We start from the raw sequence: 14,444 nt of genomic DNA, 5'->3' as shown, positions 1-14,444 counted from the left end.
AGAAACATTGTTTCCTTTTTTTTGTTTCTTCATCTGAAGATCAAATGGATGAACAAATCCCTTTCTTCAGTTTAACCCCTTAATAACCCTTAATTTACTTTAATCAGCCTTAATTAAAGCGGGAGTCCGCCGGGACTCCGCGTTTTATTTTTTATTTTATTTTTATTTATTTTTTTAAAAGCCAGCAGCTACAAATACTGCAGCTGCTGACTTTTAAAATAGTGACACTTACCTGTCCAGCGCGCCCGCGATGTCGGCACCCGAAGCCGATCTTTAGATCGTCACTCGGGTGCTGCCGCCGCCATCTTGGGTATGGGAATCAGGAAATGGAGCCTTTCGGCTTCATTTCCCGGTTCCCTACTGCGCATGCGTGAGCCGCGCTGCGCAATAAGGACGGTCCCCGCTGCCTCTGGGATCTGTGTGTTTCCCAGCAGGCAGCGGGGCACTTGCGGAAGGGGACGGGCACTTGCGGAAAGGGGCGTAATCTACGCCCCTTTCCGCAGAGAGCTATCCCGGAAGTGGGTGCAGTTACCTGGATTATCCAGGTAACTGCACCCCCCTCCCCCCTGAAAGGTGCCAATTGTGGCGCCGGAGGGGGGGAGGATTCCGATGAGCGGAAGGTCCATTTTAGGGTGGACCTCCGCTTTAACTCCCTATTCTCCATTTAATTATTATTTTCCTGCTTTTTTTTTTATTTATTTTTTGGGTTTTGTTCACATTTTAGTTTTATAAACGATAAACAAGTAAAAAATTTTTTGGTTTTTTCTGTGTGTATGTATGTGTGTGTGTGTGTGTGTGTGTGTGTATGTATGTATATGTGTATGTATGTATGTATGTGTATATATATATATATATATATATATATATATATATATATATATATATATATATATATATATAATAAAATGTGTGTGTGTGTGTATATGTATAATATATATATATATATATATAATGTGTGTGTGTGTGTGTGTATATATATATATATTTTTTTTTTTGCAACAAAACCTCCTGTAGTGTATATTCATTTGCTGTATTAGACGACAATGCTGCACTCCTTTCACAATTTATCACATACATACACAGTATCACAAAAATATCCATACAGTTTACACATGTGTAAACTATCTTTCCTTCCTAGCAAAATTGCATGCATAATGTATACACGAGGGACACACTAAAAGTTACTTAAATTGATTGAAAACTCCCCACCCTGTAAAACAACCCATTCAGTTAAAAGCTGGGTGCACACTGTGTGGGGCGCGGCTTGCAGCAGGGGGTGACACACAGGACCCTTCTGCAGTGCGCTTCACCGGAGATGTGTGAACCGGCTCCATTGAGAGCTGGTCAAACGCTCCTGTCATGCAAAATAGATGCAAGGAAACCGCATCAGATTCGCATTAGTGTGAACCTAGCCTAAAATAGAAATGAAAGGCAAAATATTTGTGTATTTGATATTAAAAAAAAAAATTCTAAATGCCTCTTATTTATTTATATATTTTTTAATAAGTGACCACATTTCCTCCGTTATCGGCTGCATAAATGCTAGGGGGAGGAGAAACGACAGCAAACGGAGTTTCCCAGTGAATGGCTGGTGGGGGGGGGGGGGGGGTGTCAAGACCAGTCTGATCTTTGGAGGAGAGCAGGCTGATTTTCCGGCACAGCTAGAGAACTGACCACAGTGTTTTTTTATTTTTTGTTTTTTTTTTTCTTTCTTATATACTTACTGTGGTCAGTTTTTAATAGAAAAGCAGAGGGTCTTGCAGGAACATCAGGGATTTCACATGAAGGAAGCAATACAAAGAACAGGAGACTTTTTCATACAAGTACATGGTACAGCAGGCACATATCAGGAATATGAAATGTTGGGTATACATGCTCTTTAACACCTTGCCGCCGAGCGTATGCAGATGTGCGTACTCGGCTTTCGGGTGTTATACCGGGGTGATGCCCACAGCTGCAGTTTGTTTTTATTTTATTTTTTTTTATTTTTTTAAAGCCGGCGATCGGCTTTCCAGCTATAACGACCGATGTGGCTAAAAGCCGTTCGGCTGTTATACCGGAAGAGGAGCGGGAGGGGACATCCCGATCAACAAACCGCCGCTTCTGGCGGCTAGGGACAGACTGGAATGCATCCGTAAGAGGCTTCATTCCAGCCTCCTAATTGTAAACAAGGAAGCAATTTCATGACGTCACTTCCCGCTTACTCAGCTGCCAATGATGCCAGTTTTCAAAAAATATACAGTATTGAGAATTGCAGAAAACAGCGTTCTGAATGCTTTGAAGTGCAAAGGAGGGATTGGGGTCTTTTAGACCCCCTGATCCCTACATAAAGAGTACCTGTCACCACCTATTACTGTCACAAGGGATGTTTACATTCATTGTGACAGCAATAAGTGATCAAATATAAGTGATGAATGCAATAAGTGATCAAAAAAAGTTGTTTAAAAAAAAAAAAAAAAAAAAAAGTATTAATTTTAAAATAAGAAAAACATTTTTTCTTTTTAAAAGCGCCCCGTCGCCGCGAGCTCGCACAGCAAGCGCACACAGAAGTCGCGTCCGCATACGTAAACGGTGTTCAAATCATACATGTGAGGTATTGCCGCGATCGTCGGAGCAATAATTCTAGCACTAGACCTCCTCTGTAACTCTAACCTGTTAACTGTAAAGAAAATTTAAAGTTCGCCTATGGAGATTTTTAGGTACTGTAGTTTGTCGTCATTCCACGAGTGCGTGCAATTATAAAGCGTGACATGTTTTTGGTATCTATTTACTCTGCGTAAAATCTTCTTTCATATTATACAACAAAAATTGGGCAAACTTTGCTGTTTCATTTTTTTTTTTAATTCATGAAAGTGTCCCTTTTCCCAAAAAGTTGCATTTAAAAAACAACGCTGCACAAATACCGTGTGACATAAAATATTGCAACAATCGCCATTTTATTCTCTAGATTCTCTGCTAAAAATATATATATATATATATATATATATATATATAATGTTTTGGGTTCTAAGTAATTTTCTAGCAAAAAAATACAGATTTTAACTTGTAAACACCACATGTCAAAAATAGGCTCAGTCATGAAAGGGTTAACTTGGGTCGTAGATTTAGTGTCATCCCCAGGTAACATTACTGTTTTCAGAATTTCTTCATGATGGGCGTGGTCTTCCAGGATCTTCCAGGCTGCTTTTTTTCTTTTATGGAGTCCCATTAAAACATTCTCCTCTGTGTTCTTAGCACATGGCTGTGTTAAAGTCCTTTTTTCCCATCCCCCTACTTCCTGTAGCATCACTGCTTGCCCTGAGCTTGTGAACCAGTCCAACAAGTTAATAAGCTTATGACTAAGAGAAGCCTAGTTTCTGAAAACAATAAATGTAACTAAAATGCGTCATTCTTTTATTTATGCCATAAAATCGCTCAAATAGCCATAGCAACACAGCCAGGGCTGCGTGTGCATTCACTTCTATGGGCTGCCTGGACGCAGTCGCATTTTAAAGTTTGACATGCGGGCGGGAGCAGGTGCACAGATCTGAATGCAGAGCCTTGCATGTCAAAGTTGGACATGTGAATGTGTCCGTGGATGCACTTGCCCAGCAGCTCTGCATGGAGGACGGCACTAATCTGCCCTCTGTTTGAGCCCTTAAAGATTAGGAGACGTTTTATTGATTTGGGTTTATAGCTACGTTCATTTTATTTTATTTTATTTTTTTTCCCAGGTGTCGCAGCCTTTCAGTCATCCAAGAAGTTTCCATTTTCTGTAGACGTAATGAAGCCATCATGAACACAGCGACCTCGCCGCTCCGGTACACCTTGCGGAACTGACATCCCTTATGGCTATGTATGATGAGGACATTCTGAACAACGCTTTCTACTTGGCGATCCACAAGCAGAGGCCCGACCTTATCAACAAGGTTGCAGAAGTTCACGGCATTGTAAGTGTGCGCCATCGTGTTCATTCTTCCCACTGCGGTGAGCAGCGCCAATGTCTCTGCTGAGCCTCCTAATTAAACCTGTCATGTTTCTTAATTAGACGTGTTGTGTGAAATTGTATTGTACATTTATGATGAATGTCACAGTTGCCCTTTAAATCTGGAGATGATTAAAATTCCCACCATGCGTCATTACTCCACACAGCGGGTAAGCAATGGTCAGAGAGCAGTTACTTCCTGTTGCAATGGTGCGAAAAAAAATGCCGTTGGTAAATGTTTAAATTATTTGTTTACTTCTGGGTAAATGGTATACTGTGTGTGTGTGTGTGTGTGTGTGTGTGTGTGTGTGTGTGTATATGTGTGTATATATATACCGGTGTGTGTGTGTGTGTGTGTATATATGTATGTGTGTGTGTATATATATATATATATATATATATATATATATATATATATATATATATATATATATATATACCGTATATACTCGAGTATAGGCCGACCCGAATATAAGCCAAGGCCCCCAATTTACCCCCAAAAAAACTGGCAAACTTATTGACTCGTGTATAAGCCGAGGGTGAGACATGCCTGTCCATCCCTGTGTGTGTGTCCGTCCATCCCTGTGTGTCCGTCCATCCCTGTGTGTGTGTCCATCCATCCATCCATCCCTGTGTGTGTGTGTGTCCATCCATCCATCCATCCCTGTGTGTGTGTCCATCCATCCATCCATCCATCCCTGTGTGTGTGTGTCTCCATCCATCCATCCATCCCTGTGTGTGTGTGTGTCTCCATCCATCCATCCCTGTGTGTGTGTGTCTCCATCCATCCATCCGTGTGTGTGTGTGTGTGTGTCCAGCCTACCTGTGTCCCGAGCCTCCGTCCCGTGCCTTGCCTCCTTGCCTCCGTCCCGTGCCGTGCCTTGCCTCCTTGCCTCCGTCCCGTGCCGTGCCTTGCCTCCTTGCCTCCGTCCCGTGTCGTGCCTTGCCTCCGTCCCGTCCCGTGCCGTGCCTTGCCTTGCCTCCGTCCCGTGCCTTGCCAGGATCGCCGCTCTTCGTCGGCGCCTCGGCGGCCATTCTAAAATTCAAAAGCCGCGCCTCCGCCTTCGCCTGTGATAGGCGGAACACTGAATTTCCCAGCAGCCTGTGTTCCGCCTATCACGGACATCGTCTCATCCTCGTCCGTAGTACGAGGATGAGCGGATGTCCGTGATAGGCGGAACACTGACTGCTGGGAAATTGAGTGTTCCGCCTATCACAGGCGGAGGCGGAGGCGCGGCTTTCGAATTGTAGTATGTCCGCCGTCTGTCTGCTCGATACGCTGATCGAGCAGTCAGACGCCGATGACTCGAGTATAAGCCGAGGGGGGCACTTTCAGCCTCAAAAAAGAGGCTGAAAATCTCGGCTTATACTCGAGTATATACGGTATATATATATAATATATATATTATAGTATGTGTGTATATAATATACACACACTATATAATATACACACACAATATAATATTATATATACAATGTATAAAATGAATTGTGTATGTGTGTGTGTGTGTGTATATATATATATATATAATATTAATATACATATTGCTACAATGTAAAGTAGTGAGTTTACAGCAGGGGTCTCAAACTCAAATTGCCAGAGGGCCACATGACAAGTTTTCATATCCCATGGGAGCCGCATGCAAACTTTCAAAACTTCAAAAACAATAAAAACTATACCAGCAATAATATACTATACTATACCCAGCACTGGTGTCAGCGGACACATTATTAAACCCGGCACTGGTGTCAGCAAAATGCATTATTAACCCCCAGCACTGATGTCAGCAAAACGCATTATTAACCCCCAGCACTGATGTCAGCAAAACACATTATTTAACCCCCATCACTGGTGTCAGCCAACGCAGTATAAACCCCCAGCACTGGTGTCAGCCAACGCATTATAAACCCCCAGCACTGGTGTCAGCCAACGCATTCTAAACCCCCAGCACTGGTGTCAGCCAACGCATTCTAAACCCCCAGCACTGGTGTCAGCCAACGCATTATAAACCCCCAGCACTGGTGTCAGCCAACGCATTATAAACCCCCAGCACTGGTGTCAGCCAACGCATTATAAACCCCCAGCACTGGTGTCAGCCAACGCATTATAAACCCCCAGCACTGGTGTCAGCCAACGCATTATAAACCCCCAGCACTGGTGTCAGCCAACGCATTATAAACCCCCAGCACTGGTGTCAGCCAACGCATTATAAACCCCCAGCACTGGTGTCAGCCAACGCATTATAAACCCCCAGCACTGGTGTCAGCCAACGCATTATAAACCCCCAGCACTGGTGTCAGCCAACGCATTATAAACCCCCAGCACTGGTGTCAGCCAACGCATTATAAACCCCCAGCACTGATGTCAGCCAACGCATTATAAACCCCCAGCACTGGTGTCAGCCAACGCATTATAAACCCCCAGCACTGGTGTCAGCCAACGCATTATAAACCCCCAGCACTGGTGTCAGCCAACGCATTATAAACCCCCAGCACTGGTGTCAGCCAACGCATTATAAACCCCCAGCACTGGTGTCGGCAAAAACGCATTATTAACCCCCAGCACTGGTGTCGGCAAAAACGCACTATTAACCCCCAGCACTGGTGTCGGCAAAAACGCATTATTAACCCCCAGCACTGGTGTCAGCAAAAACGCATTATTAACCCCCAGCACTGGTGTCAGCAAAAACGCATTATTAACCCCCAGCACTGGTGTCAGCAAAAACGCATTATTAACCCCCAGCACTGGTGTCAGAAAACGCATTAATAAACCCAGCAATACCCCCCCACACTGCATAAATACCCCCCACACTCCATAAACCCCCACACACAAATTTCTACCCCAGTCACCCCACTAAGGACTTGCCTCAGTGTGATGGCTCACTCACCTCTCCTCAAATCAGCTCCTGGCTTCAACACAGGGCACCCAGAGAAGGATACAATCTCCCACCCTGAGGTGGCAGCAGGACCCTGGATCCAGAGCTCTAATCGATCTCCAGTGCCTAGGTGGGCAGGGCGATGGGAGGGACGATGGGCCGATCCTTCCTCCACTCTGTTCTCTCTCTGGGCTGCAGCAACATGCAGCAGAGGAGGACACAGGAGGCGGAGACTGAGACGACAAAGCTCTTCGGCGCCTCCCCCTCTGTGGTGCAATGCCATCCAGGCCGCAAATGGCCCGCGGGCCGGTACTTTGAGACCACTGGTTTACAGCATGTATAACTATATGTAAATTTGCTGTCTGCTCAAAATAACTCAACACACACCCATTAACCACTTAAGCCCCGGACCATTTGGCTGGCCAAAGACTAGAGCACTTTTTGTGATTCGGCACTGCGTCAATTTAACTGACAATTGCGTGGCCGTGCGACGTGACTCCCAAACAAAATCAATGTTTGTTTTTTCCCACAAATAGAGTTTTCTTTTGATGGTATTTGATCGCCTCTGCATTTTTTTTTTTTTTTTTGCACTATAACCAAAAAAAGCGACAAAAAAAAACGCATCATTTTTTTTTTTTTTTACTTTTTTGCTATAATTATCCCCCAAAAATATATAATAAACCATTTTTTTCCCTCAGTTTAGGCCAATACATATTATTCTACATATTTTTTGGAAAAAAAAATCGCAATAAGCGTATATTGATTGGTTTGCGCAAAAGTTATAGCGTCTACAAAATGGGGGATAGTTTTATGGCATTTTTATAAAAAAAAATTTTGGCGGCGATCAGAGATTTTTATCATGACTGCGACATTATAGGGGACACGTCGGTCAATTTTGACACATTTTTGGGACCATTGGTATTTAATACAGCGATCAGTGCGATTTAAAAATGTACTGATTACTGTAAAAATGTCACTGGCAGTGAAGGGGTTAAGTGTGTCCTAGTTTGTGTTCTAACTGAAGGGGGGGATTGGACTGTTCAGGGAAGATAACAGATCGTCTGTTCATACTCTGTATGAACAGACGATCGGTCTCTTCTCCCCTCAGAGAACCGCGAACTGTGTGTTTTACACACACATTTTCCAGGTTCTCCCTGTGCCCCGAGCAATCGCGGGAGCCCGTCGGTAATCGTGACCGCCGGGCACTCGCATCGGCCCCGGGGGGAGTGGCCCCAGTGGCCGTCTATGGTACCGACGTACCATGACGGCGATTTGCACAGCCGAGCCATGTTGCTGCAGTGTAACTGAGGCGCCTGGTCGGCATGCGGTTAATGTCTAAACCGCTGGCAACAAAAGTGAGTACATCCCTAAGTGAAAATGTCCAAATTGGGCCCAATTAGCACGAGCGAGCTGTTTCTTCAGTGCGCATGCGCCGATGGCGTAAGTGTATATAGTGTGTATATACAGTACCTACAGGTGAGCCTTATTATAGACTTCCCTGTAGGTACAAGGGGTGTAACCACTTTAAGGCCTTGACCTTGGCAAGTCAGCAGTGTCAGCCGCGTTCCGTCTTGTGTTTTTAATCTTGTGACTCTTCAATAGACAGTAGACTGAGCACGTCCCTGTTCTATTTAGGGAGAAATCGCATTTTCACGCCTGTTCTCAAGAGGCAATAAAGAGGTTCTTTATTGGATACTGATGACCGTACATTATGTCTACCCGTAATTATTTGTAGTGCCGGTGCAAACGCTTCTTTGGCCACCGCTCCCGACCTCCCTGCCGCTTCATATCCAGTCTGTGAGAACATTTGTGTCGGCGCTGTGACAATATCCCAAAACCTTTTTACAAGTCAGCTGATGGGAGGAATTGCTCCTAATTTACAAGGGCCTAATCTTCTATTTGCTTCCGTCGGTGCGACTGCTAGGCTAATGGGCGTGAAATGATCTCATTTCTCGCTCTATTAGACTCAAAGGAGGACTTCAAACACATTGAATAGAAGAAAAGTTCTAGTGTTTTATGATCTTTAGAGTTTGAGTTTGAAATGATCTGATAATGTTTTTTCCTAGAAGAAATCGCACACTTTGTATTTTGAAGAAGGTCAAAAAAGAATCTTTTATTTTAAATCTAGAATTTTTTTGTAAAATTTTATATTTAGGCACGTGCCCAAGTTTGTCGGGGTGGAGGACTGAGGGGTTGAGTTGGAGTTTGGCTTTTTCTTAAATATTGCCTTTTTATTTATTTATTTATTTTTCTAGGGGATAACAATTATGACTTATCAATGCCTAGGAACTTAAACACCCATAAGCATAGGCAACAAAATAACACATTCTTAAAGTAAATAATAATAAAAAAAAAATAATAATAATATTCTAGCGCATTGGTCTCCAAACTGGGGCCGGATGCGGCCCTTTGCTTGCCTCTATCCGGCCCTTGGAGCACTATTCCATCCAAAACTTACACCAATGACGGGGCACTATTCCTCCCACTCACACCAGTGATCAGGCACCATTCCTCCCGCCAATGATGGAGTGCTATCCCTCCCACAGACGCCAATGATGGAGTGCTATCCCTCCCACAGACGCCAATGATGGAGTGCTATCCCTCCCACAGACGCCAATGATGGAGTGCTATCCCTCCCACAGACGCCAATGATGGAGTGCTATCCCTCCCACAGACGCCAATGATGGAGTGCTATCCCTCCCACAGACGCCAATGATGGAGTGCTATCCCTCCCACAGACGCCAATGATGGAGTGCTATCATTTTTACTCCCACTTGTCAGTCCAGCTCCCTTAAAGTCTGAAGGACAGTAAACTGGTCCTTTTTTTCTTTAAAAAAATAAAATAAAATAAGTTTGGAGACCCCTGATATAGTGTATTCAGTTGCGACACACGTCATATTGTAATTGAATGGTATTTTAAAATAACCTTTCCTTTTCAATTTGCATTTTCTGTAAATTGCAATATGGTCACCTGGGGGGGGCATTCTATACACAGGTGGTACACAGAACGCCCCAGAAATGTAATATCCTGCTTGTGTGATTGGCTCCCTGACTTTCCCAGAGGTCTGCACTGATACAAGTCAGATTTTGGGCAACAGAAATTAAATTTTTTCTGAGATACTCCCAAAAGGGAAATCACATCTAAAGGGACGCAGACCCTGCAACTTTTTCCTCATTAGAACCCTGCAAGTGCAGCAGCTGATTGATAATTAGAAAAACACTCCCAATTACATTCACTCTGCACATACACACAGACAAACATACAGCTATTTCTTCAGAATAACAAAAGATAGTAGTTTTAGTAAATCTTCCCCCATTTGCAGTCAAAAAACTGTTTAATGACTGTCGTTGAGTTTAGTAAACAAATGAATGCAAAGTTTTTAGTGGGGCTTTACATGTACCTTGCAGGGTCTAATGAATAGGTATACCAATCAACTTAAATGGAAAATAAAGATTTGATTATTTTCTTAACAAATGGTTGAAAGTGCAATTGGATTAAAACTACAGTTACTGTTGAAATGTCCAGGAAGTGCTGGTCCTGACTGTAGAATCGGAGAAGATTTCCTACGCGTTTCGTGGGAAATCCCGCTTCATCAGGGCCTAAAACTGGAGCATAAATTTGTACATGCACTGTAATGATATACAAGCATATTATTGGCCAGAAATGCATATGAACATTAAAGTGGTGTTGCCATTTAAAAAAAAAGAAAAAAAAAAATGAAAAGTCAGCAGCTACAAATACTGCAGCTGCTGACTTTTAATAATCGGACACTTACCTGTCCCAGGGTCCAGCGATGCGGGGGATCAAAGCCCCACTCGTCTTCCCCCTCCGTTCGCCAGCATTGTTACTGTGGGGGCCCGGCTGTTGTGCGAGCGACGCCAAGTGCGGTGATTGGCCGCGCAGTCATCTGGGACCTGTCACGTGTCCCAGATGATTGACAAGAGGGAGGAGGCAGAGCTGAGCCCTTCCTGCGCCGAGGGGAAGTGATGTCACAAACCCAGGCACTGAAGGAGGCAGACTACGAGGGACCTCCTAGCAACAGCCATTTAGAGGTGAGTAAAAAAAAAAAAAATTCCAAATGTTTTTTTTTTATTTTGGGTGCAACTCCACTAACAAATTTTTATTTACAACAAAGCTAAAAAATTCATTAAACATACTGAGTCACATTAATTTGAATTTAGCTTTGTTGGAAATAACATTTTTGTTTTCATATGCATTTCAATAATATGCTTGTATATCCTTACAGTGCATGTACAAATTTGTTCTCCAAATCAAATGGGTTGTAAACCTTTGTGTTTTTGTGATTTTTTTTTTTTTTTTTTTTTTTTTTTTTTTAAATAAAAAAGTCATACATGCCTCCACTGTGCAGTTAGTTTTGCACAGAGTGGCCCCAAAGCTCCTCTTCTGGGCAGTGTTAATTTTGTCGACTAAAAGGACTAAAGCATTTTAGTCGACTAAATGAATACTATTTTAGTCTACTAAACTACGCCTAAAACTGAAATGACGTGTTAGTCAAAAGACTATGACTAAAACTAAATTGAAATTTGACTTCAAAATGAACACTGGTCTGTAGTGCATGTTCATACCTCCAATACCATAAATAATAACGCGTTAGATTTTTCACTCCAGCAGTATATAATGAGTTTGGAAATTGTAGAGAAAAGTTAACTAATGCATTACAATTTAATTACATCCATTCGATTTTAGTCGACTAAAATGTACTGGAGATCTAGTCGACTAAATACGAATGAAACAATTGCAGAAGACTAAAATTGGACTAAAATGCCATTTTAGTCCTAAGACTAAGACTAAAACGAAATTTGCTGCCAAAATGAACACTGCTTCTGGGGTCCCTTCAGCGGTGCTGGTGGCTCCTCTGCCCATTGAGTGTCCACGTTTGGTTACCCGCATGGGCGCTCCCGAGTCAATCTGTGTCCATGCATTAAGGTGAAAAACCATGAGGGTTTACAACCCCTTTTAAGGCCCCGATGAAGCCGGGTTTCCCACGAAACGCGTAGGCAATCTTCTCTGATTCTACATTCAGGACCAGCACTTCCTGGACATTTCAACAGTAACTGTGGTTTTAACCAATTGCACTTTCAACCATTTGTTAAATGGAAAATAAAAGATTTGTTTATTTTTGGAGTTGATTGGTATGCCTGTTCATTAGACCCCGCAAGGTACATGTAAAGCTCCCTCAAACGTTGCTATCATTTGTTTACTGTTCTATATGGGATGGTGCCTTTTTTGTAGGGTCATAATTACATCACACTCATCCTCTTTACCCCTTAAATATGTAATTGTGGGTGGAGGTAGGCTAAGTAAATATCAAAAGGAATTGGGCTTAAATAGTTCTGTACTCTTGGAATTTCGATGTGAAAATCCTATAGTCTTGTGTCTCTTCCGGTAACAGCCTGTCTCCTGTCTTGTTCCTGCAGGTTCTGGTACCTTGTAAGGGAAGTGTAACAAGCAGTTCATTCTCCAGCAGCTACTTCGAGTCCTACGTTCTTAAACCCAAGGAAGAAGGCTTTCTGACAGAGGATGGAAAGGTAAGGACATCTAATCAATCCGGCTGGTAGTTGTTACTAGGGATGCACTGATATCAGGTTTTTAAGAACGAGTACTGATACTTTTTATCAGATACTCATTGATACCAATTACTGATACCGATGTTTTTTTTTGTTTTTTTTTTCTCTGTGCGGTGCGATTTGAGCCCATACAAAATGAATGGGCTCAAATCGCACTGCAGCTAATCGCATGTAATTTGAATCGGAATGAATGTGGTGCCATTCCTGTCCGAGTTGCATACGTTTCCCCGTATTGCTCTTGTGTGAACCCAGGCTGAAGTAGTGTCACTGATCTAGCTTTGAATGATGGATTAGCTCAGTCACTGTGTGTAGTTCAACTTTAACACAAAAAACAAGGAAGTACTGGGCAGGTGATGATGATGATGATGATGATTGTCCTCTCCTCCCCCTCCTGGGTCTGTATGTAGCGGGGATCCGGTCAAAGTCGCCTATGGGGGGGTATTGTGTGTATTCTCCAGGAGTGGAGCGTTCCGGGACCAGGATTTGGAGTGAGTTCCTCCTGGATGGACTTCCCATTTGCTGGGGGTGGACTTTCCGGTCTTGTTGCTCGGAGGGATCTGTTGGGGCTTTGAGTGTAGCGGGGGAACGGGTCGGAGTCGCCTATGGGGGTATCGTGTGTATTCTCCAGGAGTGGAGCGTTCTGGGCCAAGATTTGGAGGAAATTTCTGTTGGATCGACTTCCCTCCAAGCACAGCCCGTGTGCCCCACCCCCCAGCAAATGGGAAGTCGATCCCGCAGAATTTTACTCCAAATCTTGGCCCGGAAACGCTCCACTCCTGGAGAATACACACAATAACCCCCTATAGGCATCTCTGACCCGTTACGGTCTTGTTGCTTGGAGGGATCTGCTGGGGCTTTGAGTGTAGCGGGGACAGGTCAGAGTCACCTAAAAAAAATATATATATAATTTTTTTTTTTTTCTTTTTAACACACTGTGACCAGAGCAATATAATGTTAATTAAAATATATTTTTTATTATATCAAAAAAGTTACTTGACAGTTACATGGTAACTACCAAATTACTTTTTGTAAACATAAAATATTTTAATAAAAATCTTTGAACAACTTTTTGGGCTACTTTTTGAGCTTTCCACAAGTGAAAATATATTTTACATATTATGTTTGCATATAGCAGTGCATTACATTGCTATATGCAAGCATTTTATTGAATAAAATCGATTCATTTAGTTTGCTTTGATTTATGATTGGTCAGAGCTAAGCACATGGTACAGATGGGCTGTGAATGGCCCAGTCAGTACCACATGATCACACTGACCAATCAGTTAGCAACACATTGTATACAATGGATGGCTTGAAAGTAAGCCATCCATTGTGTACAACTGTCATGTGACCTGCTGTGATTGGCTGCAGCGGGCACATGGTACTGAATTTGGGCTGGTACAGTAATGGGTCATCGGCCGTGTCTGGCAGATGCAGCCAGTGACAGATTGCATGGCCCCATGATCTAGGCATACTATGGCGTCTGCCTGGATTAATGAGAGGTTCCCGTCAGCGTCATCTTGCCATAAGCTGGGCGAACACAAAGGATATAAATCCACTTTGTGTGCACCAAAAGCCTTTACGTTACCCAGATTTTACCTTGTAAAAGTAGCAGTGACATATCATTGTGCTGTACATAGCCTGTGCAGAGAGCAGAGCTGTGGGAGGGGCCCAGCAGACTCAACCTACTACTAGTTTCTCATGGAAAACTACAAAAGGGGGCGGAGACGAGACCAGTCACATTGCACAAACTGACAGAGCCGCAGTGAGTGGTCTGCATTACAGAAAACTCCTGCACAGAGGCAAAGTCTCACACTGGATTACTGCACTGATCTAGGAGTGGATAGCGTCAGTGTTTATTTATTTTTTTGTTTTTTTTATTTTTTATTATTTTTACAATTTTACTTTGAAATATTTATTACATTTCCTTTTTTATTATTTTTATTTTTTTTTATTCATCAACCCTGTAGGGAGGGGGGCCTTTTGTGTGATATCAGGGGTCTAAACGGACCCCT

General features: G+C 43.0%; 2 protein-coding genes across 3 annotated transcripts in view; both read left to right on the top strand.

Moving 5' to 3' along the window:
- The window catches only part of LOC143927973 (ankyrin repeat domain-containing protein 27-like), a 156,594-nt gene that overhangs the window by 32,669 nt on the left and 109,481 nt on the right, over positions 1-14,444 (top strand). The window lies entirely within an intron of this gene.
- Positions 4,111-14,444, top strand: part of LOC143941404 (ankyrin repeat domain-containing protein 27-like) — a 16,736-nt gene continuing 6,402 nt past the window's right edge. The window contains exons 1-2 of the mRNA XM_077463335.1: positions 4,111-4,134; positions 12,280-12,390. Of these exons, the coding sequence (XP_077319461.1) occupies positions 4,111-4,134; positions 12,280-12,390 (135 nt within the window). The remainder of the gene's footprint in view (positions 4,135-12,279; positions 12,391-14,444) is intronic.

The sequence above is a fragment of the Lithobates pipiens genome, unplaced genomic scaffold (assembly GCF_037356315.1).
Source record: "Lithobates pipiens isolate NorthernLeopardFrog02 unplaced genomic scaffold, aLitPip1_a1.2 Scaffold_10, whole genome shotgun sequence".
Lineage (NCBI taxonomy): Eukaryota > Metazoa > Chordata > Amphibia > Anura > Ranidae > Lithobates > Lithobates pipiens.
The sequence above is the reverse complement of the archived record's forward strand: the minus strand, read 5'-3'. Positions and strand labels throughout refer to the sequence as shown.